Source organism: Colletotrichum spaethianum (genome assembly GCF_022836535.1).
Source record: "Colletotrichum spaethianum MAFF 239500 DNA, contig32, whole genome shotgun sequence".
Taxonomy (NCBI): domain Eukaryota; kingdom Fungi; phylum Ascomycota; class Sordariomycetes; order Glomerellales; family Glomerellaceae; genus Colletotrichum; species Colletotrichum spaethianum.
In genome coordinates, this window is record NW_026054802.1 from 479,236 (window position 1) to 506,786 (window position 27,551).

General features: G+C 55.7%; 6 protein-coding genes across 6 annotated transcripts; 2 read left to right on the top strand and 4 right to left on the bottom strand.

Moving 5' to 3' along the window:
• Positions 1-2,840: 2,840 nt before the first annotated feature.
• Positions 2,841-4,656, top strand: ColSpa_10044 (protein phosphatase 2C 1; the record flags this gene model as incomplete). The annotated part of the gene is made up of 2 exons (XM_049276256.1): positions 2,841-4,103; positions 4,153-4,656. The coding sequence occupies 2 exons, from the start codon at positions 2,841-2,843 to the stop codon at positions 4,654-4,656; spliced, it is 1,767 nt and encodes a 588-aa protein (XP_049132213.1).
• A 2,637-nt stretch (positions 4,657-7,293) lies between these two features.
• Positions 7,294-10,566, top strand: ColSpa_10045 (transcriptional activator HAP2; the record flags this gene model as incomplete). The annotated part of the gene is made up of 3 exons (XM_049276257.1): positions 7,294-8,279; positions 8,329-10,121; positions 10,187-10,566. 3 exons carry the CDS (start codon positions 7,294-7,296, stop codon positions 10,564-10,566), a joined length of 3,159 nt encoding a protein of 1,052 aa, XP_049132214.1.
• Positions 10,567-12,058: 1,492 nt separating this feature from the next.
• ColSpa_10046 (transcription initiation factor TFIID subunit 2) lies at positions 12,059-12,966 on the bottom strand (the record flags this gene model as incomplete). Its single annotated transcript, XM_049276258.1, has 3 exons — positions 12,059-12,549; positions 12,619-12,767; positions 12,842-12,966. 3 exons carry the CDS (start codon positions 12,964-12,966, stop codon positions 12,059-12,061), a joined length of 765 nt encoding a protein of 254 aa, XP_049132215.1.
• A 1,075-nt stretch (positions 12,967-14,041) lies between these two features.
• ColSpa_10047 (Ran-specific GTPase-activating protein 30) lies at positions 14,042-15,118 on the bottom strand (the record flags this gene model as incomplete). The annotated part of the gene is made up of 5 exons (XM_049276259.1): positions 14,042-14,139; positions 14,196-14,324; positions 14,381-14,665; positions 14,793-14,886; positions 15,065-15,118. The coding sequence occupies 5 exons, from the start codon at positions 15,116-15,118 to the stop codon at positions 14,042-14,044; spliced, it is 660 nt and encodes a 219-aa protein (XP_049132216.1).
• A 1,206-nt stretch (positions 15,119-16,324) lies between these two features.
• ColSpa_10048 (uncharacterized protein) lies at positions 16,325-18,750 on the bottom strand (the record flags this gene model as incomplete). The annotated part of the gene is made up of 2 exons (XM_049276260.1): positions 16,325-18,400; positions 18,451-18,750. 2 exons carry the CDS (start codon positions 18,748-18,750, stop codon positions 16,325-16,327), a joined length of 2,376 nt encoding a protein of 791 aa, XP_049132217.1.
• A 4,622-nt stretch (positions 18,751-23,372) lies between these two features.
• On the bottom strand, positions 23,373-24,335 carry ColSpa_10049 (uncharacterized protein; the record flags this gene model as incomplete). Its single annotated transcript, XM_049276261.1, has 1 exon — positions 23,373-24,335. One exon carries the CDS (start codon positions 24,333-24,335, stop codon positions 23,373-23,375), a length of 963 nt encoding a protein of 320 aa, XP_049132218.1.
• Between the last annotated feature and the right edge of the window lie 3,216 nt (positions 24,336-27,551).

Below are 27,551 nucleotides of genomic sequence, written 5' to 3' on the forward strand. Positions count from 1 at the left end.
TTGTGCCGAATGGGCTGAGAGAAGTTGAGTTTAAAGATCAAGGCATCACCGTCCCTTGTCTCTGCCTCCGATTGCATCCTCCGATGATGAGTTTGGCGCCAGTGGGTGGGATACCTATATCAAAGTTGATTATGTTGAAACAACCTGCGAAGCCCTTACGGTAAGATTTCTAACCTTAACACACCTCATCCTCTACAGGGATGTACGTACTGCAGACCAGCACGCAATGAGGCCACCGGGCGGACACTCTTGAACGCATTGCAGATTATCCGGTCGATATCTTGCACCGACATATCTCGCGGGGTGCCTATAACGCCTGGAAATGCCATGTTGGCACTGCTGCCCCGAGTCAGCTGTTAGTCAAGCAAATGTGGACTACAGCATCTGGGCAGAATTGTGCGGTAGATCTCCCAGGCCAGCCCAACCCAGCAGGATGGGCCCCGGCATGTCGGACCCCGATTTCTCGGAACAATACGTTTCCTGGTCTCATTTCGTAAGGTGTGACGAGATGACATATACGGATAATCCCATGGTACCTGCTTGGGATATCCTACCCTACCCCGCTTCATTGTTAGGCCTACAAGGTTCACATACTGGCTGAGCTATCATACCAGCATACCGTTACCCGCGTCGACTTGGCTGGGATATCCAGACGTTTCGAGAGGCTCTGGATTGCTGTTTCATGGAAATCGCCTCTCGTGCGAACGTGCGTGTGTCTTCCCTTGGTAATGGGAGGGGCCTTGCGTCGCCACGTTGTCGAAGAGACACTTGACCAACGCCCGACTCTGCTCCATTGTAGAGGCAGAGCAAGTCAAGGCCATCTTGGCGCCTGGACATAAGCTTTCTCTGAAGGGACCATCTCGTGGCCCTAGTAGTGAGTCGGTGACAAGCCATTTCGCAATACGTTCTGCTTGAGACGCATCGAGGGACGTAACGAACGCTCTCCACGCGGCGTGGCCCGGACACACCCGGCGCCCTTCAAAGTGGTTGACTGCACCTGGGAGGGTCTTCTTAAATCGTTCATGGGATGCAAGGGAACCCTATCCATGCGTCCCGTTAAGACTCGGTTGGCCTTTCTGTGCTGGGAACATGCAAAGGTAGACAGACAAGAAATGTTCAATCAGAAGGTGGCAGTCGATTTGCGTGTATCAATGCCGTCGAAGTGGTCGATAACCCAAGGTAGGAAGGTTATCTAACCGCGGGGCTTTGGTGCTATGATCGGCATGGGAAACGCCGGGTTTGACTTAGTCGACATTTCATTGTTGGGTCTCAGTGTGAGGTCACTCGTTCCCTTCCAGATCCAAACCGGACCGGACCTGTCGCTTCAGACTCGGCGGAGTTAAGAAGGGCAGAGTTCAGGACAGAGTCCCAAAAGTTCCAATGAAGGGCGAGTGAAACTGTGCTTTTCACTCTTGATTCATTCCATCCTCCTCCGTCAAAAGTATTCGGATACCACAGAGGCTTTTCTACAATACCCAGTCGAAACTCCTCGTGTGCCCGTTTTCTTGGCTGAGATCCAGAACCAGAACACGCCTCTCTCGCCTCGCTTCGCCTCGCCCTACCTCGCCTTACCCCCCCAATCTGACGCAAGACATCATCACCGCCTCAAGTGAGACCTGACAACGCAGCACAGCTCAGTCAGGAGAGGCAGCTCCCACACCAACCTTTCCAAGAGAAATCGCGAGAAACCTCGAGTCTACCCAGCGCAGCTCGGTCGTATCTCAGGCACCGCACGTCAGGTACCTTGGCCTCCCCAACCTCAGCTCAGCTCAGCTCAGGGTTGTTGCAGCGAGAGTGGGAAGCTCAGGCCATCCCGGGAGAGCAGGGCCCCATAACGGAGTGCTGGTAAGCGCCGCTAAAAACGACCCTGCGAATCGTTCCCGCCGCTTTCGCTTTTTACCTACCTTGCGGCTTGCCCTTTCCCCTCCAACCAACCCTTCCCCTCCCTCCCCCTCCTGCCAGGACTGACTGCGGAGACTGAACCAGCGAAAGAGCATCATTTCGCATTCACTTCTCCCACGCCCGCATCTCCTCTGACGCCTTAACCTCAACACCATCATTCCCCTCACGAACGACATCGCGGTTTCTACCATCTCCCACGGCAAACTGCACCCCCGACGCCTCTACGTTGGCTTTTTCCACCTTTCTACGTCTTCTCCAACAGCGTTGTCGTCCCGACACTCCGTCTTGTTGGGTACGTCACTTTGGTGAGTACCATCTTGATTCCCCTCCAGCATCAATCAATCAACCTACGTCACTTGTCACCCCGACCTTCACAAAGATGCAAACACCATGGCCCCGGGCATTGGCATACTGCATACTCCCCCCTCTCTTGCCCAGTGTTATTACACGCGCGCCGCGGCCCTTGTGGTATTCTGTCTGGTTGCAAAATCGGCAGGGTAACGCTGCACCCTCTTGACTATCGACGTCAGTCAAAGCGACCTACTGGCGCTTGTGTGGCGAGGCTGCCCACCACTCGGAGATCTACATCTGTTCTTTTGCCCTTCCCGTCTCATGCATCAATCCTGCGTAGCTCGGACCCGGCCCAATATCTAGCCCCCGGTCCGTCTCGGAGCACTTCGCCCTCCACGAAGCCTAAAGACTACTACTGCTCTCTAGGCCTAATACTAACGCTGCCTCTCTCTCAGACAACAAACTTTGCGACATTCCGACGACGACGAACACAACGACCCCTACGAAGACAAAACCACTACGAACTCATCGTCTCCCATCGACTCTGCAAGCGGAACGGTACCCTTGACGTCTTTTCAAGGTTCTTTAAACTGGCAGGAAGCAAGCGTCGCAGCCTCTCCAACCAGGGGAGTGGTCTGCTGACTAGAATGTTCGGCGGCGGCTCTAGTTCGGCTGCGTCCAAGGCGGAGAGCGACCCGAAAGAAGATCGAAAGTCGCCTTCGCCCGAGTCTGACAAGGGCTCCACGGCCGCGATCAAGTCATCCGACCAGGCCGCCAGCGGCGACAAGCGGAGTGGGAACAGCAGTCCTCCGGGCCGCCAGCAGGATGGTGCTGTGGATAAGAAGCGCCGTGCCAGCGGGGTCCAGAGCAAGGCCGCCGGCCTGCTGGCTCACGCCAAGAATACCCTGAACTTTTCTCAGGTCGGCCGAACCAGCTCGGATATGAGTTCGCAGACACCTCTGCAGAAGTTGGGCAAGCAGGACCCTGCCCTCGCAGTGCCGCAGGGCCAACATAACAACTCTGCCGGCGATTCCATTCCCGGCCCGCGTTCGACATTCCGGGTCGGTGTCTGGGAGGACAGAAACAAGAAGTGCCGTCGTACCATGGAGGATACTCATGCTTTCCTCTACAACTTTCTGCACACTCCAGCCCCTGCTCTCGAGGGCAAGAAGAACGAATCGGCGACCGACGAGAAGGATGCGCCTGCTCAGGACATGATCGAGACCGACAACGGCTACTTTGCCATCTTTGACGGTCATGCCGGTACATTCGCTGCCGATTGGTGTGGAAAGAAGCTGCATCTTATCCTGGAGGACATCATTCGAAAGAACCCAAACGGTCCCATCCCCGAACTCCTCGACCAGACCTTCACCTCAGTCGATGCGCAGCTAGAGAAGCTTCCTCTTAAGAACAGTGGATGCACCGCAGCCGTCGCCGTGTTACGTTGGGAGGATCGGGTGCCCAGTGACCGCTCCGCGACTGGCTCCCAGGCCATTGCGCCGGCCACTGCGGCAGCCACCAAGGCTGCCAAATTGACGTCAGAAGAAGTCACAGACGAGAAGGCGACATCTACGAGCGGCCCCGAGGCCGCGCACGCCAAGCTGAAGAGTTCGGCGAGCCGCCAGCGTGTTCTTTACACGGCCAATGTCGGAGACGCCCGCATCATTCTCTGCCGGTCTGGCAAAGCCCTCCGCCTTTCGTACGATCACAAGGGTAGCGATGAGAACGAAGGGAAACGGATAGCGAATGCGGGTGGTTTGATACTCAACAACCGCGTCAACGGTGTTCTGGCTGTGACCAGAGCCCTCGGTGACACCTATATGAAGGATTTGGTCACTGGGCATCCGTACACAACTGAAACCGTTATCCAACCCGAGAGTGACGAGTTCATCATCATAGCCTGTGATGGAGTAAGTATTGGATCCTAACAGCGTAGACAATTGCTGACTGTTTTCTTAGCTCTGGGACGTTTGCTCCGATCAAGACGCCGTTGACCTCGTTCGCAACGTCGAGGATCCGGTTGAGGCCTCGAAACTCCTCGTCGATCATGCGTTGAATCGCTTCAGCACGGACAACTTGTCCTGTATGATTGTCCGGTTGGACAAGGAGGCGCTGCTAGAAAGTCAAAATGACAAGGAGAACGCCATTGGCGTGGAGCGCCCTCCGGCCAACCCAGCCAAGGTTAGCGAGGCTGAAAAGATCATCCGGGAGACGAAGCAGAAGATTGCCGAAGGCGGCGCGCTGGCCGTCGGTGTTTCGGCCAGCAACAGTGGCCGTGGTCACGATCCCGCGTCAATTGACAACGGAGACTTCAAGCCGACCACTCTGGACGGAACTCTCGAGGAGGAGCCGGGTCCGATTGACGAGGGCGACTCGCCGGAGGTTGCCCCTGATACGGCCCCTGCTGTTCTTCCCGCAGACGTAGAGCAAACTGACGCTGCGGCGTCCAAGAAAAGTTCCTAGACTTGATGCAAAGCAAGGCCCTTGACGACACAGTTTGAATGGAGCGCATACCATACGCATGGCCTGGCGTAGTGGGCAATGGCTATGGAGTCGAAGCAGGGGTTGCGAGGAAGAAGTGGTTAAGGATTGGGAGCAGGCAATCACGAGGCAACTGAAACAGCCCTGTGCTGAGGAGCGCCTATTGTAGGCTATTTGTACATTTAGCTATCAAATGGCTTTGATCCGCGATGTTGTCACTGACGCGCTGTGAAACCAAGTTGCTCAGTCATAGAGTCCGCCGTCTTGATCTCTCAGGCTATCGTTAACAAGGCTGCCCAGATTGCATCCCGGGACAATTTTATGTCGGCAAACGTTATAGGAACAGGTTCTGTTTCCGGCATTATGCAAACCAGGTGGTGTATGACTTCGGGACAGGTGATGTTGCGAGTGCCGGACTTGGTAGTCGTCGACTCCTTGACTTTGTAAGCACTGGCCAAGCTGTACCCCTACTTTGCCAAAGAAGGTAACTATCTAGGTAAGCCTCGTTGTCCATCGAGAGCTTCTGTCAAGAAGCTTCTCCGCGTAGGTGTTGTCCGCCAGGGCCCACGAGTGCTGGAGCTACCCCGCGTACCCGCTCAACGGATTTGCCGCTGGTTGCATGGCCATGAATTCCTGGAAAGATAAGATAGAAGGGGGGTTGTCGTGGGGCAGAGAAAACTGCCCGGTACCTGCATAGAGTCCCATCGACCAGATCAGTCTGGCCGGCAATTATTCATGTAGCCATTGCCGTGCCAATTGCTCCCTCTCCAGTTTGTTAGATTGCTCGGGGAGACTAAAGGGACGATGGAAAAATACAATGGGATGAGCCAACAACCCCAGGAGATCTGTAATGGCGGATATGACGGGCAGAAGGAAGTCTCGGGTGCCTTGTCCGATGGGCGAACGTGACCCAGCCTGCTGCGGCGAGTGTCAACGTGACCACGGGCTTCTGTCGCAAGTGGCAGCGCAGGGAGCTTAGGTTTGGTGGGTGCAGAGAACGAGACTGCCAACGGACTGGTGCAATGCAGGGGTGAGACATATATGGAAGGCGAAAAAGGCACCGTGGACTGGTTTTCACGGTGCCTCAGGTGTTGTTGTCAATTGGGATGACGACCCAGACAATATATGGTTTGCAGGGCGGATGGAGAAGACACCGGTTGGTCCGGGCTTGTGGATGAGGTTCCCCAGGTTCGGGTTCCCCAGACTTTTTGTAATTGTTTTTATTTTATTCGATGCTTGCCTGGCTTTGGGTCGCAGTCTGTCACGGGGTGGGCCGGGGAGGTGTGACAATCTAAGCCATGCCTCATTCCCCATTGACATTGCTTACAAGTACGAAACAAACACGTATTGTACTACTTACTCTACAGTCATTGGCTTCAGATGACCTCACCTTGCTTCCATCTCCCACTGCATACACCGAAGGCGCCGAGGGCTGCTGGGAGCCTCTCTGGCGCGCCGGCGGACTTTTGGTGCATGTTATGCCCGCTTGGATTCAATGGAGACAGAGAGAGAGGCGGACACCAGGCAAGATCGGGAAGGCAAGGAAGGCGCATTCTGCTTTCTTTTACCTAAGGTAAACGCTTAGTTATTCGATCCGACGTTAGATGCACACTTCCGTCTCGTGTTCACTTCTCATTCACCAATTGAGGTGAGGAGAAGGTCGATGAACCAACCCCGTGTAACAACTTTCTCACTACGCTCCATTTCAAATGCACGGGAGACCTCTGCGCAAATCTCATCCGTCTGCTGTTTCCCGTGGGTCATCTTCGTGGTTACACACTTTCCTCGTCTGCATTCTTCTCCTTCCACAATCTGCAATCTTTCCAATCGCGCCAATCAGACCTCGGCGACTACACGCGTACCCTCGTCGATAAGCAATTGATACGCATTATTTTCTTTCTTTCTTTCTTTTTTCGCGCCTGCTTTGGACTAGGATACAAGCACTTTTGGTCTGACCGAAGCGGGCGGCCAGCGAACAGAAACGATTGTCAACCTGGGGCCCTGAAACCTTTTCTTTCCTTGAGTGAACCAGCAGAGCCGAGTCCAGAGCGCACCGCAAGAATACCCCCCCCCCCATGCGACCTCGGTTTGGGAATCGTCTCCGCGGGTACCAGACAAGATAGCCGCATATTGCCCTCTCTTCACCTTTGGTTCTCTTTACCTGCCTCTCCGGACGAGTCTACCTCTCATCCCTCCCTCACTCGAGCGAGAGCTGCGCACGCACAGTCCCTTGGCGAGGCACTTTGGAGAAGGTACGTACCCTATTCCAATCCCACCTGCCTAGAGCTAGCTTACCTTATCCACGTCTCCCCCAACCCCGCACCTCACCAACCCCCGTGGATGGGCTGTTTGTGCACAGCGGTGGTAGCTCGCCAGCAACCAACCCGCAGCGTTGCAGCCTGTACCAACAAGAAGAAAAAGCACTGACCACCCCCAAAAGCCCGCCCAGCAAACGTGGACCGACAAAAACCACCCACGCCCCGCCGCTGGTGGCTGTAAACCCGTCTTTTCCCCTCCATAAACCCGTTGCAAACCGACCTGACCGAGTCTATCCATCAAAGAAAGCCAGAGTCGTGCCATACATCACCCCACGATTGCAGCACGACTGCCCGGCCCATCATGGCCCAATACGCCGTCCCGCCCGCATCCAACCTGAGCCCGACGACCTCCAACACCCCATCGACCGCTGCCGCCGCCTCGGCGCAGGCACAGGCGCAGTCTGGGACCACCGGTGCGTCCCAGCACAAACGCGTCTACCAGGCGTGCATCCCGTGCCGCCGGAGAAAGGTCCGTTGCGACCTGGGCAGCGTTGATAACCCCCACGACCCGCCCTGCGTACGATGCCGCCGCGAGAGCAAGGAGTGCTTCTTCAGCGCCACTAGAAGGAAGCGCAAGACCGAGGACGGCGAGGACCCCGATGTTGAGGACGTCGACGACTACACCATCCGCAATGGCCGTAAGCGCGTACACGTCAGCGGCAGCCCGCCCGTCGCCATCGATCGCCGATTATACAGCGAAGTGCCCCTGACCCCGGGCGGCTCCATCGGCCGGAACCAACCTCTGCGGCGCCCGACCGATCCCGGCACTTCCATCGGCGGCACCCCGAGCACGACGAGCCAGACAGACAGTCGCCAGCGCGGCGACTATGTCATGGACGACGAGCCCAATGCCCAGCTCGAGAACCGCGAGGCCCAGGATCTTATGCGGCCCGGTGTCTACGGACCGCACGATGCGTTGGATCTGCTTTACAAGGCGGCCACGGATAGGTCAGTCCAGCTCAGCCAGGACCAAGACGCAGCTGCTTACCACCCCCCGGCCTACAGTCCTGCGACGAACAACCACAAGCGCCATGAGAGCATTGCTTCCGTACCCGCCATACCGCAGCAGCCTCTCATCGTGACACCTGGGGCAACCATGAAGCCCGTTGCCAGTAGCCGTCCGTCTGTCTCTGTCAAGCTTGAGCCGCAGCCCATCGACCCGGAGCTGACGAAGCGCGATCTCTCTGGTGAGCCTGGCTACCAGGATGCTATCAAGGCCTGGGGGAGGTTCAGGTTCGTCAGAGCTGGCTGGTTCTCCGCGCAGGAGGCCATTGAGTACATCGACTAGTAAGCTGTCCGTCACTTTGCGACTTGATGCTGTGCTAACGTTCATCAGCTACTACGAATACCTGTCACCGCTCACCCCAATCTCACCCCCGACCTTCCGCAACCCCGCATCGCACATCACCCTCCTCACGGAAGAGCCCATCCTTACCATCACACTCCTCACCATTTCCTCGAGATACCGCAAGATCCCGGGGACCGGTGGCCACTGCAGATCACACGCCATCCACGAACAACTCTGGACATACCTCCGTGGCATGATTGAGAGATGCCTGTGGGGCCAGGAGGCCTTCGGAGGTGGATTCGCGGCGATGGCCGGGGCGTCATCTCTTCCCGATGATCAAACCAGTAGCACAGCGCCCTGGCGAGGAATGAGGAAAGGCAGCCTACGGACGCTGGGGACGATCGAGTCCTTGATGATCCTCACGGAGTGGCACCCTCGTGCGCTTCACTTCCCGCCAGCCGAGGCCATCGATGAGCTCATGCTTCCTTCATACGAGGGCAGTGACCTGGTCAGCACTGATGAGAACGGCAACCAACGGCCGTCCGCCAATATCGGCGGCAAGAGACTCGACAGCTGGCTCGAGCCCGCCTGGAGAAGTGACAGGATGTGCTGGATGCTTCTCAGCACCGCCATGGGCCTCGCCTACGAGCTTGGCGTGTTTGACGACATCGACGAGCTGTTGCGCGACGGCGCCATTTCGCGCCCCGAGTACGAAGAGGAGGTGTACCGCCAACGGGCGTATCGCATCAAACGCCTACTGTTGATCTATCTGACGCAGCTGGCAGGTCGCCTAGGATGGACTAGCATGGTGCCCGAGGCCCTTCGCAAGAGTGATCCGGCCGTGACTCGTCGCCGACCGACATCGACCGAAGGCACTACGCCTGGCACCAACCCCTCGTCCATGTCCAATGCTTTCAACTATATCCCCGATCTCGAGCTTGACGATCAAATAATACACTGTTGGGCTGGAATCAGCAACGCGATGCACATTGGAAACGAGAAACTGTTCAAGTCACGCAAGCATACTACCGACATCATTCAGAGTGGCAAGTACACGGAAATGCTCAAGGATTTCCAGCCGTTGCTTCAGGACTGGTGGAAGGAGTTTGAGCTTTACAGGCTGCCACCTTACATCAGGCACATACTCACCATTGAGTATGAGTACGTGCGCATCTACGTCAACTCGTTGTCACTGCAAGCGGTCGTTGAGCGGTGTACCAACAATGCTGGGCATACAGCTCACGCGGGTCATGGTGCCCACGGCAATCACAATGCAGGAAGCGCGGCGCAGCTGTCACCCCAAACCCAGAATTACTTTGGCAAATTGCCTTTGGGCCAGTTGGGTGGCTTCGGCGCAAGCGATCAGGAGTACATCAAGGAGGTCATCAGTGGCTGTCGGAACCTGCTCCGGACCGTTGTGGAGGGTCTCCTCCCGGGCGACTACCTCAAGCATGCCCCTGTGCGGACCTACTTCCGCATCATAAGCGGAGCCATGTTCCTGCTCAAGACCTTTGCCCTGGGTGCCCCGCGGTCGGACGTCAAGCTCAGTATTGACTTGATGGATGAGACGGTTAAGGCCCTCCGCAACTGTATTGTCGACGATGTTCACCTTGGCATTCGATTCGCCGACCTGCTCGATTCCCTAACAAGTCGGCTTCGCAACCGGTTCATTCAGGCTCCGGCTTTGGGGCAGATCGGTTCTGCGGATGGAAGGAGCCCCGACCCGCATGCCGTCGCCAACGGTGCTGCTGCTGCTGCCAACGGCCAACAAGCCAACGGCGGCGACGGCCAAAACTGGTCCAACCACGCCACGAAGCTACGGGATGGCCTCAACGCACACGGTAAGCCCCCACTCCGTCTCATCTCACTAGTTGATGGGCGACAACAACTGACATGGATGCATCAGAAGATCCCGCCAACATCTCCGCAACGCCCTTCGATCTCAGCACGGGCAACTTCCCCTACCCCTCAGGCACGGCCTCGGCCCTCGGGCCGTCTACGCCGGCACCACCGCCTGAGAACGGCGGCGCCGGTGGCAACGGCAACAGCAACAACGCCCCATCCTCGACGACGGGGATGGATGGCCTCTTTGACTCAACGGACTGGAACAACCCGGGCAACGAGATGTGGTACCTGCCGCCCGGCCCGGCCTTCTTCCAGAACATGGACAACACGGCCGTCGCCATGACCGCCGAGGGCGTCAACGTCGGCGGCCTCGACCTGCTCGAGTACATGGCCATGGACACGGGGTTCCCCGTCTTGGACGGGCCCACGTCGTACCCCTGAACCAGACAGGGAGTCCACAATCGGAGAGGACCGCTGCAATAAGGAGACAAAGGTGGCTTACACAAAAAAGGCAGGCAACCGATTCGGGTAAACTGGCGGTTTAGATGGTACGGAGAAGAAAAAAAGTAGAGGCACCGAAAACTGGAACTTGGAGAGGCAAGTTCATTTGTCCTTACGCGAGCGACTTTTGATTACATCTTACACCTGGGAAAGGCGACTGGCAAGCATGGTTTTTTTAAAGAGCGCCGAGCAATTACGCCGTTGGTTCGTTTACATTTATTAAATAATGGATGGTGTGGGCAAGAGTATGATTTAGATACCCTTTTATTTTATTCTATTTCAATAGAAACAACGAAACTCGAAACCCGACCCGAGAGGTTGCTCGAGCACGGCAATGCAACACACACACATATACGGATAGGAACTGAAATGACCGTCTGCCAGTCACGTGGCGCAATGTCGTGATGCGTGTCTACAAGTGCGCTAGTGGTGTGGTGAAAGGACGGACTTGCCCGCCACTCGCCCAGCCAAACACGGCCCGCCTGCTCTCGAGTGGGCGTGGCATCACAGTCTAGGCGGGCTTGGAATGTGCAGATGGAATATGATTACAACGGGGGGGGGAAGGGGAGGGGCAAGGAGCCGGACTGCCCGTCGCTCAAAGGCAACCGGGAAGATGGAAGCCTCCAGGTCCTCTCCCCTCGCAGTCCGCCCCCCAACATCTACTAGCCCGTCTTCTTCCTTCAAACCCGCTTCCGCCCCCCCCCCCCCCCTTGTCATAGCTTCGTTGCTGGCCCTGACCTGCTACTAACAAACTCGGATACACGAGATACCTCTTCGCATGCACGCAAGACTTCACCCCGCCGCAAGTGCTTTTCCTGTCTGGTGACATACGCGGATAAAGCACACACATACACACACAAAATCATGGAAAGAGACAAGACCAGAACAAAACATGAGAAAACAAAGCAAGGAGCCGGGAACGCCTAGCCAAATGCCATTGGAGAAGCGAAACAGGAAGCCTACTGCCCACCAAACAACCAACCCTTTTTTCCCCTTTTTCCACGAGAGAACCCATCTGTCGAATTCGTCTGTCCCCCGATCGTTGTCCGATTCGGTTCGCGTGGGAAGGTTTTCCGGGATAGTACTGGAGAAGAAGCTCATCTTCGCGAGCGATGGGGTAACCTAGCTGACGAGGCCCTTCTTGCTCTGTTGCGTGGAGGGGCACAGCGTCGTGGTCAGCGGCCGGTCTTTGAATCCTGGCCAAACCCACGTCCAATCTCATTCACTCCCTCGCCCGGAAGCCTTGCGTGCGAGAGCGCGTGCAGTCCATGAGGCTCGAAGCTAGATCAAGCCAATGCCCTACCGCGGCGCTCACAACCGGATGTAAGATTTACTCACCAAGTAGTCCCACAGGAGCTTGGTCATCTGATCCGACATCGTATACAGGTCGATGGAAAACTCTCCCGCTATATGAGTGTCAGCCGCGACTCGCTCACGTCGTTTGTTGCTGATACCAAGCCGGCCCTTCCACCTCCCAACGCAAGGAAAACTGACCGCTCAGAAGATCGACACCAGGGGAAGCAGGCGTTAGCTCACCATCGACATCACTCTTGATGTATGTGTCCGCAGTCTTGTTATCATTGATGATTTGGATGACACGGAGCAGGTCGTCCTCGTCAAGTTTCTCAAGAGCCTGCGCGATCTTCTCGTAGTCGTACTTCTGGGCACCCTTCTTGCCGGCACCGCCCTTCTTCTTGAGACGGTCGTCGTCGGACGGAAGAGGACCAGTCTCCCGCAGAATCTGCTGCAAGGCCTGCGAAGGGTTTTTGAACGAGACGGTGTGCTCGGCGTCGTAGCGGTTCTTTGCAAAGTTCAGATCGTGGCTGAGCGACTGCTTCGACTTCTCGGTGATGTAGCAATCGATCGTCATGTCGAATTCACCCCATCCCTCGTTCTCGCATCGGAAGGGAGGCTTAGTGAATGCTGGTGAATAAAACGATTAGCGAGCTGCGACCGGGAAAGAGCAACCGCGGGGGAGGGATATCTACGAACTTTGCGTGGGGTTTTCGAACGATGGGTGGAGGTTGTAGACAACCTTCTGGAAGCAATCGGCCGGGTGCTCCTCACCATCCTCGCCAACAATATAGATTACGATCGACCATTTTCTCATGGGGAAGTCTTCGACGGGGGAGGGCTTGTCGCTGGAAGGAAAGGAAGGCTCAAGGTTAGCAACCCGTTCTGAGGAGGAAGCGCTTTTGGGGGGGCTACAGCTTACATGACATTCTGCTCGGTGACGAGCCTAACTTTGCGCTTCAGCTCCATGTTAGCATTAGATCGAAGCGATGTCGCCCATGATGGGGCATTCCGATTCTTCTGTGCCACCGCTTTTCGGCGAGCCATGGTCGCTGGTGATGATGGAGGAAGAGGGTCGCGATGGGCTGTTGCGGCAGAAATTATGGGTTGCAGGAAGGTCCGAGGTAGGCAGACGCGTTGGAATTAGATTGAAACAGATCCCGCGAGGGTATCTAGCGGGTTTGCCGGGAGGGAGTCTCCAATCTGATTGACAGCGCAAGCTGTCACCGCGAAGGTGGTGGATGGGCAGGACGGGTCGCTCATGATGTCGCAAAGGGACGCAGCGCAGCGCGGTGACAACATAGGGAAAGCGGAACAGTGGCTCTTACCTCAACAATCATGATGGGCCTCTATTGCAAGGTAGTACAGTAGTCGAAGCAATACGTGGCGTTCAGGAGGGGGCTTCGGCGTGCGCTGGGACGATGTGTGAAGTTCACCAGATTGGGATTTGGAGGTTTGGGACTGGAAGGCTGAGGGCGACGCTCGGACCACACCTACGCCCAGGGTGGCTGGAAAGCTCACCGCGTGCAGGCGTGAAGCGTGTTGCGTGTTGCGGGGAAGCAAGGACTTTAATTGAATGGCAGTACCTCCTGCCCAGGGTTGACCTGCACTCTAATCATTCAATGAGAAGAAGAACAAAGCACCTTTAAAGGTAAATTTTGGCGCATTGCATTCATGTCAATAGCACCAGCAACTACAGCTCCATGGTGCGCACATCAACGACTAAAGACGCTGGGGGTGACGGTCTTGATACTGGAGCCGAGGGGTATGATTCTTCTGCCCGTCTGTCTCCTTTTCGGGGGTGCGTCTAATCAAATGGGAAGGGACTTTATTCTTGTTAATTGGTGCTGTGTAGAGTGTCTTGTTCCTAAGCCTTGATGCCTATCCATCCACTTTATCAAATGCCAGAAAACAAACACCACTCGGTGCAAGTCTTTTTGCACTCTCCAGCTTCTCCTCACCGAAGTGATTCCATCCTGCCTCGTATCAGGGGGTGTAAAAACAAGTTTGACAATGGGTGCTAGTTTCGGTGTTGTCGCAGGGGGGGCATTTCTCATGGTAGCCCGGCGCATGGGGGTCTTCCATCCTCATCTTCTCGCGGACATGGGAGATTTGGGCAAATTTACTCGTCGGCGGGGGCAGAGGCACTCTCGGCAGCCTTGAAGAGTTCCTCGTTGTCCTTCTGGGCCTTGAGGAAAGAATCCTTGAAAAGGTTGGCGTCTACGTTATGTCAGCTTCCTGGCAGCAAGGCAGCTTCACATCAATCAGCAACTTACTCTCGGAGTTGGCAAAGCGGATGGCCAGGGTAACAGCCTCGGCCTCACCCTCACTGACATCGGCGGCGGCGTTCCACACCCAGCTGCGGTCGGAGCCGACGTTGGGGGACAGCTTCATCTCGGGAACGACTACAAAAAGGTGAGCATGTTTCGGGACGCAATGGCAGGAATTCAGAGGCACATACTGTAGTGGTTGGCGCAGACCTTGAGGGTCTTGTCACGGCGCATGACGAGACGGGTCTTGCCGTTCTCCTTGTGCTTCAACAGGCGGACGTCACCGGTGCCACGCTCCTTCCACTCAGTTGTCTCCTTGACGAACTTGAACAGCTTGGCGCGCATCTTGAAGAGCTGCTCCTCAGCCTCCTCGTTAGTCTGGACCTCGACCTTCTCCGTCAGCTTGATGACGGGCTCGAAGTGGACATCCTCGGACTCGGGGGCTTCTTCGTCGGCCTGTGAGGTCATGTTAGTATCTCAAGTCCGCACACGCATCTGCCACTGCAGGACTGGATATTGGAGTTTGACGTACCTCGCCGCCCTCCTTCTTCTCGGCGGCGGCAGCTTCGCGCTGGGCCTTGGCGCTGCCAGAGTTGTCGCCACGCTCCTCGTCTTCCTTCTTCTCCTTCTTGGCACCACCTCCGAACATGGAGAAAACGGCGGAGGAGGTCACAGGCTTCTCGGCCTCACCGGTGGTCTGCGGATGGGCACGTTAGTCATCCAGACATCCAAATTTATATCGCCGGTCGATGGTGCAAGGGGAGGGGCGATGCGCATCGCATGGCACCATGTATGTGCGGCGAGGGAGGTGCTGCTCTAGTCGAGACGAGACGAGGCGCGGTTGATGGCGCATGCGAAAAAAGGGGGCGTCGTACCTCGGCGGGCTTGGTCTCCTCGACCTTGGGCTCGGTAGCTTCGGCGGCAGACATGTTGTTGGTTCTTTGCGAAGTGGTTTAGGTGATTGAGGGTGACGATGTTTGGATCTGTGGGCAAGGGACGAAGAGAAAACATTAGCCCATGAATCACTCTGCATTACCGCCTAATCTGCCCCTCCTCGATCCAGGACGGCAGCATCGACGCTCGTCATCCAAACCAGCAGGAAGCGGTCTGCAGGGGAGCAAGGCTAAAAGACACGAGACTTACCAGGGCTAGTAGCGGTATGTTCTGCAGGGCGCGAAGGGGGGTTGGAAGAGTGGAAAGCAAAAGATGAATTTGTTTCCTCAGTCAAGGTGAAGTTGGGAGTGGGTTGGACAAAATGAGGAAAGACAGCCCCTCACTCAAAAGTCAACAACAAGAGGGGTGTCGGGCGGGCCTGGCCCTTGCGGTTTGGTGCCCAGGCAATTGTCAACCTGCTACCGGCAAAGTACCCTGCCACCCAAATCACATGGCATTGTACTTGCTACAGCTGGATGACCCTGTGGGTATTTACCTGAGCCAAAGCCCAAGCTGGACTCACGCGGCCAATCATTATGCCCTCTGTCTTTGCCACCAGGGAGTCCCTGATTTGGAGACGAGCATCTGAACGCTATCTTGGTCGTCGCCCGGCCCTATCCGCACTATTGGAGTGAATAATTTTACTGGGTTCTCGTCCTCGAGTAGCATGTTGCATCAAGACATTTTCCCAGGCGGGCTGCATTGTTAGTCAGTCAACCTGTAGAAGCGCTGTGATTTCATAATGTGTTTTTGGGGAGTTTACTTTTGTTATTGTTAATTTTCACCAATCACCCTGAAGCTTTTCAACCATCGACTTGGGACAAAGTTTGGACGACAAGACTTGGGCGCAACGTCACGTACCCAGTAGGATAATCACAAAAACATAGGGGGTCATTGCAGAAGCCTGCTCATATTCTATCGATTCAGTCTGTTCCATGAAAAGCATGTCGACTGTCTAAAAAGCGACAGGCTGTTCGGAACCGCGTAAGCGCTCAACTTCCCTCGCCAGCCCGGCTCGCATCTTAGAATGATATTGGGGTAAGCGCGGTGGAAAGTGATGAATAGCTAAACAGTTAAGAGGTGTACGAAGCAAAAAGCTGAGACGGCCATTACAAAACCCACACCAATAACTCCAGTCCAGTCCGTACCGTGTCCCTAATAACCCGCCTCCCAGGTATCTCTGTTCATGCACATACGGTAAACTAGCCTTGCTGCTTGCATTGCTGGGTCCACCGAGAAAAGCCAGTGCCACTTTGGCATCTAGCCTCCAGGCGCTCTCTCTTCCGACGAGCTCGCAACTCCTTTCTCTCCTTGTCCAGTCGCTGCTTGCTGGCCTCGGACGCCTGCGATCGCAGCTTTTCCATGTGCTTCTTCGCCTTGTCCAGGTAAGTACCGTGCTCTTCCGTCTTCTGTAGTACCTTTAGCACTAAGAGTCTCGAACTGATTTGAGCCTTGGTGACGAAGATATCCATTTGATCTTTAAGGTCCCGCAGTTTGCGCGATTCCTGGAGGTTCTGCAAGTTCTGGTATGACTCCTTTACGGCGTTGGCTGTGTGAGCGGCCTCGGTGGTGAAGCGGGCAGATACCTCCCTGATATCGGCCATGACGGTGTCCTTCAAGCCTGCGAGACCCATGGCTTGCTCCTCTGCTTGCCGTGCAGCGCTGCTTGCCACATCAATTACATGATCAGCAACCAGTTTGCCGTACCCGAGGCATCGTTCAAGGCTGGTCTTGCCAAAGTCAATAAGGAACGTCTCATTGACCTTGGGCTTCCGGGTCGTGTTAACAGCGATGGTGAGAACACCGTACGCCTCCGACTTAGGGATCTCGATGAGAATGCCCTCATCGATCGAAGAGAACTTTGTCTTAACAGCTCTCTCGCCTTTGAGGACATCGATGGTGATCGAGTCTTTGGCAAGCCAGGATGTCTTCGTACCAGAGGGGATCTTGATGAGGATTTCGTTGCGCCCAAACTTTTCTGCCGAGCAGACGTATCCCTTCTGAGATTCCGGGAACTTGTCGGCGAGAAAATCTGCCAACTCTGCGAAGGGTGCTACAGCTGTGCTGCTTGGGGATGTCTTCGCTTGAGGTACGCGAATCGTCGTCGTGGAAGTCAGGTTGATGGTGATGGTCGAAGTGGAGACCGACGCCGAGGTCGTAGACGCCACTTGGGCCGAAGGCGTAGTCGAGGTCACCGTCGACAGGGCTGGCGCCGGTGAGCCTGCCACAAAGTAATTGCAAAGCAGTGCAGTTGCAATCACACCAAGACTGAGCATCAAAGTCTGGGCGACATTCCACAGATCGAGATCGCCCGTGGCGTCGACGGCGCGCCGACGAACGCTCCGCATCATCTTCGTCGCCTGGACATAGATGTCGGAATCGCCACTCTTCGCAGACTCTCCTGCGGCGTCATAGAGGCCGGTGAGATATGCTAGGTTGCGGTTCATCTGACGGGCATCAATGTTCAGGAAAGTCGTCAGGTCGATTGGTAATTTGACAGAAGGCGAGGCACGATCAGACGATTCCACACACAGATGAATGGCGTGCTGGTCGATCATGTCGTTCCAGTTGACAGTGGGCTCGTGGAAGGTCTCCGCGTTTGAGATGAAGATGCAAGGAACAGCGTGACGCTGCATAAACTGCCAAGCAGCGACACGGGTCTTTTGGGCGGCCTCGTCGTCGTTCTCAGTAACGTAGAAGATGGCCACATGCGGCAAGGTCCAAGCTGGCTCAACAATGGAGCCGCTGGGAGCAAACGCCGACTGGAAAGTTCGATCACCGTCGATGGTGATTGAGTAGACAGTTTCGCCGGGGAATCGCTCTCCTTGGTAGATGATCTCCCTGGCCGCCGTGCAGTTCTCGACCTTGATCTGGTACTGTGAAGTCTTCATCAGCTCCACCTCGGGAACCTTGGCGGAGCCGCGGGATGAGATGGGCACGACATTGTAGATACCATCGTCCTCGGTGATGCCGCACTCATCCGCGGAGGCTGACGCAGTAAAGGCTGACGAGATCTTGTAGATGATGTCGTGTTTGGCGCCGTGGCTGCCAGTGTACATGATGCGAAGCGGCTCCCTGGTGGCCAAGAAATCAGATGCCATGGTTTGGCGAACCGCTGCAAAGAGACGCTTGCTCTTGTCCGGGAACCTGAGAGCCTTGGCAATAGAGCCAGACTTCTCCTCTGTGAAACTATGGATGGTATGCTTGACTGCTACCTGCTTGAGGTGGAGCGGGCCCTGCGTCTCGTCGAACTCGATCGACTGGACCAACGGAGTGGGCTGGTTGGAGGTATCGACGGATCTCTCAGCGCCAAGGGGGGTGTAGCAACACGCGATGACGGGTTGAGAAGGCTCTGCTCGGCGTATTGGATAGATGACGCTCGAGACCGGTCTTCGGCGGCATTCTCCTCGTCTTCCTCGTCCGAGTCGGTATCGGAGTGGTTGGTCATATCTTCTGTATGCTCGGTACCGGCAAGGCTGTGGACGTCATCGATCCGAGTGTAGTCGAAGGAGCTCGTGGACTCGGCCTCGGTGGCTCGACCATCCTGGCTCTCGTCATCTGTATTGATGAGCTCGTAGGTGGACTCGCCTAACGCCGAGTCGTCATCGGGCGTCTCTGTAGGATTCATGATGTCTGGTTCACTGGAGGAGATCCAGCTAGCAAGTTGACGGTTGCCTTGGGGGCGGGGAAATCTCAAAGTCAGCTCTGAGGACGAAAGGGTCGTGGAGCTGGAGGGATCTGTGGTTGTTTCGACGTCTCGGGTGGGATCGCCGTTATACTGCTCTTCCATGCCGAGATATCAAGGGTTAGCCTTCGATGTTATCCCGTCATACCTCGAGGAGTCGGGAAGCTGGAAGAAATGAGAGGGGACCGGATGTCGGCGGCGGTGCGTTGTAGGAGTGGTGGAAGAAGGTGGTGGTGGTGGTGGTGGTGGTGGTGAATGGAGGGGTAAAGCGGGATATGGAACAAGTCACGAGCTGACAGCAGACGTGGGTGGGGGGGGACGTTGGAAGAACTGCGTTTCCTCGAGACAAGCGACCTGTGTCGAAAAAGTTGAATATCTCCAAGTCGTAGCAGAGGCGAGAAGACGGTTTGCGGATGAAGAGGGAAAATAAAGATCAACTAACTCTGGCTGAGCCTTGGGAAGATGTGACCTGGAGGATCGAGGAAGGTGCGGTGGATGGGTTGGTGACGGGACGTCGTCAAAGGCTATTTGCCTACGGTCGGGGGTTCGGTGGCAGGTGCGTGCTGCCTGCGTCTGCTTGCCCACCTTACTGAGAAACCGAAGAGGAACGTGCTGTGCGGTGCTGGCGCCTCGCCGTTGTTGCTGAGCGTGCTGCCTCAAGGGATCCAGAGGCGCGGGGTGGGGAAACGTTCAAGGGAAAGGGAAGGGCAAGGAAGGGGAAGGATAGGACGAGATGGGATGAGATGGCGGTCGGTTTATCGGAGGTGAAGTGAGGTGACTGCGACTTTGGCACGTCACGCGGATGCCGCTATCAGGAAGTCGCGGCAGAGATAAGAGGCAAGGTACACTATACTAACCCGTTGGCGTTGCTCACAAGTCTGGTCCTAGCCGTCCAAGCGCGCTGTGTTGGGCGTGCCGGGGTCTTGTCTATTGACGGTGTAGATTTGCTATCCGTATAGGAAGCCCCCTATTCGAGTCCTGGCTTGTTGGATGATGACAGGTAGTAATAGATGAGTAAAGCCGAGGAAGAAGAAAGGAGGTGGTGGATGATTATGACGGATTGTATTTCAATAGATGGATGGCGCGGATGGCCGGTGTGCGGAGAGAGACATACTGGCGCACCATCAGGGGAGACAGACACATACTTAGGCAGGCAACCAGAAAGGCGAAGACGAGACAGGCAGGCAGGCAAGGCAGTCTGGAAAGGTACCTCCTCCGCGGAGGGGGCAGGTGTCGACACCATATACCTACCTACCTTACATTGAAAAGGAAGGGGCAGGAAAGCAGCCAGCAGCTGGTAAGCAAGCGTGCACTTGTCACCATTTTGGCCAGGTGCCTGCCATGTGGTTTGGGAGGTGGGGGCGGGGTCGGTTTAGGATGAAATGAAGGCGCAAACGACGGCACCCATTTCAACACTGAGGAACACGTCGTGCACTCGTAAAGCTGTCCAGATTGCGTCACTCGGGAAAGGCTCGCGTTCGAGTGAAATGCAAATGCAAATGGAATGTCACTGGGGTGAACGGGTCCCCATTAATTACACCAGATCCGCATCGTTACTTGCACCCGCCCTCTTATCGATAACCGACAGAGGGGTTTTGGGAGGGGAAATCAGCGCGCAGATGCGCCGCTGCGACCTGGCAGTGTGAGGTGAACATGGTGAGGTGGGGTAAAGTCCACCATCACCCCGCCTGGGACTGCTGTTGGCACCAGCACTAGGCTAGCCGAATGGAAAGGCAAATGGCATCGTGACGGAGACGGATCCGCCCATCTCCCGACATCACCCCTCGGCCCCCCGGTTTGGTGACTGTCCCTCAAAGCTCATTCCCTCGCTCTGTGCTGTGTTCACTGGCTGCCCCGCTGGCCCATGGGTGAAATCGTCCAAAAAAACACAACACGGCATTGCGCTTCATAGCTCATCGTGCCAATATCAATATGTCGTGGAGTCGCCGTATCGAGCTCAGAGGCTCCGAGTCATCCCCTTCCAGGCTGAAGCAAGGTACCAACCTAAAGTTCGGGTCATCCAATGTGCAGGGCAAAGCCCAAGGCACGGGGGGAGGCCAAACGGGACCACGACGACGCCTCGCTGCCTCGCTGCAATCGTAACAATACGCGACTGAACTGGAGGGCCCAAGGAAGGGACCCCCATCTTGGATTTGGGGTGTGCCAGTCCCAAATGTCTCGACTGTTTCAAATCGTGCCGTCCTTCTGTCTCTTATCAAGGCACATATCGTGGCCAGCTGGCAGCTGGGGTGTTGCGCATGTCTGAGCCTGAGGAAGAGGGTGTGTGGTACTGTTCTTTGAGGGACACAGTATGCGCGGCTAGCAAGGTGCTCCCTAATTCACTCTGCCACATTTGAGTTGTGGCCGTGCATCACAAGTGGGGAAACAGATTTACCCCCAACCCAATACGGCCCATCCTCCGTCCCACACCGAACTTCACCGAGAATCGCCGAGGACGTTTTTCGTGGCTACTTGGCGGCAGCTGGCTCGCATCACTGACATGGTGCCATCGAGGCTGACAGGATATCTATCCACGGCCAGTCTCAAAGTAATCCGTCAAAAAGCGTCAAGCGCCGAATCAACCTTCTTGCAGCGTTCGCTCGCCATCTGCACAAAGCTGTGAGTCAAAGCCGCCCCCAGGGCTTGTTTTTCCTATTCTCAACCTTCTCCAGGTCGAATTTGTCTATTCGCTTGCTCGAATTAACACTGGCTGTTATTCAGTCCTACGTCACATACTCTTGTGTATAACTCACAAGGCGAAGGCGGCCTTGGCATCGCTAATCGGAGGGAGAAAATATGGAATATTCTGCGGCGCATACCTCAATTCCTTTTATGTTCATGACTCCGGGGATTTGAGAGAATGGAAGAACTACAAGACGGTAAGTCAGCTGGACCACCGACGGCTCGCAATTCAGTTCAACGCTGCCATGTACTGCAACTCCAACGAGGCTGCGAAAATCTACCGGTACATCGTGTACACCTCTGCACTCCCTAGGGCCCTTGTCCCAAGATCGACGCGATCTAGAAAAAGGGTTACAAGGCCACGTATTGTTGACGGCTCGCCTCTCCTGTTGAGATTGTACCGTTCGTCCCATCCAGGTGGCAGCGCGCACAAACTCCTGAGAAGATCTCAACGACCCCTTCCAGGGACCCTGCCACCATCATTCATGTCTCTTGAACAGCCTCTCCGATCCGACACCCCACGCTGTGTTGAGGGCGTGTTCGCTCCCATCCTACCTGTGAGTCCTTTTTGGAAACTACGTCGTCGTGTCATTGCGACCTTTGCAATGCTACCAGGTTCAAGTCGCGAGTCGGCATGTGCACTAGATGTCACGTCGTAGACGTAGCCGGGTGGGATGCCGCTCTCGAACCAATCCCGACCGACAAGCAATCACTAGCACACCTGACGGCAGGGACCAACGACCGCGGGATACGCCTCGTTTTCCTGGCGCCGCCCGGCACGGAGGCATCGAATGCAGCAAACGCGGTCTTTTGTGTTGTTGCCGGCGCTGACCCAGAGAAACATTCCGTTCAACCGGGGGGATACGAGGGGATTCTCCGGCCTCCCCCCAGTCATACGTGATGAAGTACGGGAAGATCCCGGGATGCCTGGAACCCAAGATCCGAGACGCAAAGGGCTGAAGCAAACGGGATCGACATCAACGCAAGCCCCGGGCTGGTGCCGCCCTCTCTTTGCTCCCCCTTGAACCCCCGGCCGGACCCCGCAACCGAGATTCACATCGCCCATGTTCGCGCTCTAATTTAGTCATTCTTGAAACCGGATGAGATGGGTGAGATGCAGTCAAAGACCTGATGCCTGGTTGCTCTCCGACCGCTCCCCCCCCCCCCTGGCTCTGGAGATCATAGGCGCCAGACCACGGATAGCTAGTTCCAGTCTTAACCCCCAACCTACCTGTTTCTCGCGCCTCCCAACTGCCGGCAGTCATGTCGACGAGCAAAAACCGCGCCAGTGTTTGCGGAAACTACCGGGCTCCCTGTCCTTGTCCTTGCCACGGTACGCGACGTGGTAGTCTTCTCCTCCCGTTAACAATGAAATTTTGGATATCACAAACGGCTTCTAGATGTGTTCACTGGCTGCACAGTAGAGTCGACGCACGATATGAAACCGGGAATGGATACGCAGAAAAAGCATTGATACTTTACAGAGCATTACCCAAATCGTAACGCAAACATACAGTCCTCTGATGCCGGTGCCACGTAATGTTACATTTTGATTTCTCAGACCCCGAATATTATCACATGCCAAGACGTCTCTCCTGCGTGATGAACCGACATACAAGACATGAATCTCTTCTCGTAACCAATGATATCAAGGTGTATAACCCGTCTGTCGCGAAGACGACGAGGATATCCCAGAGAAACTCCGTTCCACCCCGAAAACCGAGCGATGATTCAGAGTTCACCCAAAAAGTAATGAAAATGGAAGAAAAAAGGGGTAGGGGTTCGTCATGCCCGCGATGCCTGACGCGCTGCAAATGGGGGGTATCGTAACAGAAGGGATGGGAATGTGGGTTTTTTTCTTTCTTTTCGTTCTTGTCTGTGTCTCATAGGATGTCGTGCTTCTGGAAAAGGCGTGCCAGCGTGTCGGTGCCAAAAATCTCATCGTCAGGGATCATTTCGATAATGCCAGTCAGGTTGGCGATCATGTCACCCTGGTTGCGGTATGCCAAGATTGCGGGCACAGCAGCGTTATCGAATTCGATATCAAGGTAGTGAACCTTGACGAAATGTATCGTTGAGTGCTGCGACACTAGGGCCATCATGGCCTGTTCTATCGTCGCAGATACGTCGCACTGCAAGTCTATTGTCAGCAATGGCTCCTCTACAATCATTGGTGGTGATGGTGGCGGTGGTGGTGGTGGTGGTGGGATGTTTACCTCCGGGTCATAGACAAAAACGACAACGACAGTGTCCCGCGCAACCTTCTCAATGGCGTCAAGGTAGCCCAAGGCGTCCACCTCATCCATACGGCCGTAGATTCGCACGCTAGGACTTGTTCTCCGGTTCCTGATGACCTTGGTGGACTCGCTCTCGAGCTCTCTCCGGCGGCTCTCGCGCCATTGCTGCATGAAGCTGTCGTCCGAGTCGCTGCCGTTGGCCTCGTCCGTCTCGCTGCCGCTCTTCTGTGATGGGTGGGACTGAGAGTTGAGGTCGTCCAAGCCGAAGATGGAGCGCCGCACCGTCGTGCGCGCGCGGCTCATGAAGGAGGTCTTGCGGGCGTTCTCGTAGTTGCGGGCATCGGCAATGACGCCCTTCACGCCAGTCGTACGGCCGGCATCGAAGCTGGCCGGGGGCAGCTTCAGATCGGAGCCGGTCTGGCCCAGAGTTGGCATGCGCATGGCGGCGTCAATCTGGGAGTTGCGATGGATCTCGTCTTCGTCAAGGTCGAGGCTTTGTTGCTCGTGGCGGGCGTGGTCACGATCCTCGGGGTGTACTCTGCTCTCGTCACGAGAGTTTGCTGCTAGCAGCGCGTTGAATTCTTCCTGGGCTGGGGTAGGGTTCGACATCGTGAATCGGGAGTGGGCGCGAGCGTGGGAGGCGGCCTGGTTTTATGTATGGGACAATGGACGGACGGACGTGCGGCCAGTTGTGTGGTCAGAGAGAGGCGGTAGGGGTGTTGTCCAGGAGTAAACAAGCAGGTTGCGAAATGCCAATCGTGCGGCCTTGGAAAGGGTGGAAGGGTGTGCCCGGTTGTTCTGGGAGAGCGTCTAGAGTAAGAGGGCAAGCCAGCCAGAGCAAGGACAGGTGAGGTCCAAGTGACGGTAGGAGGTTTTTTGGAAGGGAGAAGGGCAGGTTTGGAGGCGAAGCCGGGGAGGAGGACGTGGCCCTGTGTGTATGTGGGAGGTTGATCCGAAAAACGACGGTCCTTCGATGGAATTTCTCGAAGCAGTGGAGACGTGGCCAGGGGTCAACCCTTGGCTCTAGTGTAGACACGATACGGTGAGGGTCGGCTCCAGCTGTGCGAATAAGCAGAACAGACTGGCGCGATGCGGGAATGGTTCGAGAGGTGGGCAAAGAGGGGGGCCCGAGTGTCGAGGATCGAGGGTCGAGGGCGAAGCCCCTGGGGTGCGTCAGGCTGTTTCAGAAGCAGTGGAGGTGGGCGGCCGCGAACAGGCTCAGGGGACAACAACAACAACAACAACAACAACAGCAACAACGTGGAGGAGGACTGGACGGGCGAGTGTGGATGAATCGAAGGAAAGGAGGGGGGGGGGGGGGGGGGGGGGGGGGGGGGGGGGGGAGTGGTGATGGGCGAGATCTAAATGTGGTTGCGGGAAAGAGGCATGTAGTCCGACATGTTAAGACGAGGATGGATGTTGGAAGGGGGGTTGATTGTTGGTTGCGGGCGCATCGAATTGGCAGCTGCGACGCGGCGGCGACACCGGACTCTTCTCCATGCCAGCCCTACTTGTTTTGCTTGTCTTGTCTTGGACTACCCAATTTTGCCATGCCCACCCACCGTGGATGGAATGGATGGATGAAGAGTCACCCATCAAGGCACGAATGCCGAAGTGGACGTGCAGACAGGCCAGCCACGAGTTGTGTCGTCACGCATGAGGAAACCTGATGATTATCAAAGTGGAAACGGTGGACAGGGGGAACCTAAAGAAGAAGGAAAAATGGGCCACGATGTCTGGGTCAGGGGGGGGATGGACGGCCATGACCGGTGGTTTTCTTGCAACTTCGGGTTGCTTGCCCTGGGCCTTGTTCGCGGCCGCAATGGACGAAAGATGGGCAAATTACCCCAAGTCAGTCCCAAACTGTATGGGTGTTGCCACAGAGAGTAGTTAGTGTGCGGTACCAATACGAATGCAGAATATTGCCTTCCTTTTCTTGCAGCGAACCTTCCTGCACCCGCCCGCAGCAGCAGAGCTTTCTTTTCCCGGTTCCAAGCATAATGTATGCACCTTAGTCTGAGGTGAAGATAAGGCAGATGAGGCCCTTGTTTAGCGAAGTCAAATAGTAGAACAGACAGAGACTGCTCGCTCACATGACATCCTTTCGGTTACTTTCGCTCGCGTGGCCCGGCCAGCGGCCAGGATCTCGGTGCTTGTCATGTGCTGTGGTTATGGTTGTTGCTGCTGCTGTTGCTGTTGATCAGGAGCCGTACGACCCGTCTCTCCCGAGGTTCCCTGCTTCTTTTTCTCCCTCCTCCGGCATTCGGTTGCTGCCCGCTTATGCCCAATTAATGCGCCGAAATACGAGGAGGGGCATTTCGGGACCTTGCAGGTGGGATGCATGCTGCAGGTAGATGAGTTGGCTAAGCCGCGCTTTGCTCCATTCTTCTTGGTCTCCTTTCCCCGTTGGAGACATACCATGCGGGTGGCCAACTCTCGGATACTGAGGCTCGGTCATGAGGAGCAATGTCGAAGCTAGGTACTCTACAGGTAGGCACGATGCGGAGAGTTGCGAACAAACATCATCGGCCTCCTCGCGCGTCTGTGTCTGTGTGCCATTGGCCTGTACCAAGTCTGATCTCCATATGCATTGAGACCAACCAGAAAGATGGAAACCCTTGAATTGACTTTCGTCTACACCTCTGCTTTGAGTTGCGACATGTTGTGACAGTCTAGTCTATACCAGCAGTTCTCTCAACCTCTCTGCCCTTGAGCTTGCATCATATCAGTTCGGTGCAGGTAAATAACCTTGCTAATGCAAGCTCTCCCGCGTGTCTGTCTCCTTTTCCTTGCTTTACTTGAAAGTAGTGCGGTTTTCCGCAACATTCGCGCACGCTTTTTTTTCCTTCTTCTTTTCTTTTCCAAACTCCTCCTGCCTCAGGCCATTTGGCCTAGTTTGGCTAGGATGACTCGTCGCCCTGTCAGGCCAGTGCGGGAGGGCCCTGCATGGCCAAAAGGGGCCTATTTCGAGTAACCACGAAGAAGGATAGATCGGGTGAGTCCAGCAACGACGTTCCCTGCTTTGCTAGCTCTGTCTGAATGCGCATACAACCGTCTGTCATGTACGCAACCATGACACTGGCGAGATGCGCCGTCAATCCAGAAACGCATTCGCATGCTTTTCCCTCACAGATTACGAACAACAATTCAACTTGCTCCCTGCAGCCAATGCACAGTCGACGCCGGCTGCACGGAGCTGCTGCAAGTCGAGACATTGGCAGTTCAGGATTAGAAGCAAACTCACGCAACACACAAAATTTCGAATCCCGGTACGCCCAAGGCATCCGTGTCCCCCAGGTTGATTGCACTACTAGCATCCAACTTGTGATGCATCATCGTCAATGAACCTCCGACAGGATGCACGCGAGGTTGGGCCAATTGAGCCCTCTTCACAGGAACCGTGCTTCCGATCGTCCATGTCGTGGAAACTTGCCGCGAGCCTGCATCGCTATCGTTCTCCATGGTGGCAGACCAAACCACGTTCTATCCGAGCCGGCGGGCCTTGTCATGACGGGGAAGATGCCTCGAGCTATAATATCGAAGCACGGTCCCCCCTCATGGCAAGGCACGTTGCCATCATCGAAGATCCAACATCCCGTTCACCGAACCCCAGGGTTCCGAAACATGGGACATTGGTCTCATCATCAGCTCCAGATATCTCTAACAGTGACATGTGCTTATCGCCATAATTAGCCCCGTTTGATCGTCCGAAAGCTGCTGGTTGTCAACCCTCTCGCTGGCTAGATTTCAGAGAGCGTGGCCACTGCGTCGTGTGACCGCCTTCGTCGGTGCTCCGTCAATGCGGACGGAAGGCCGGGACAAGAG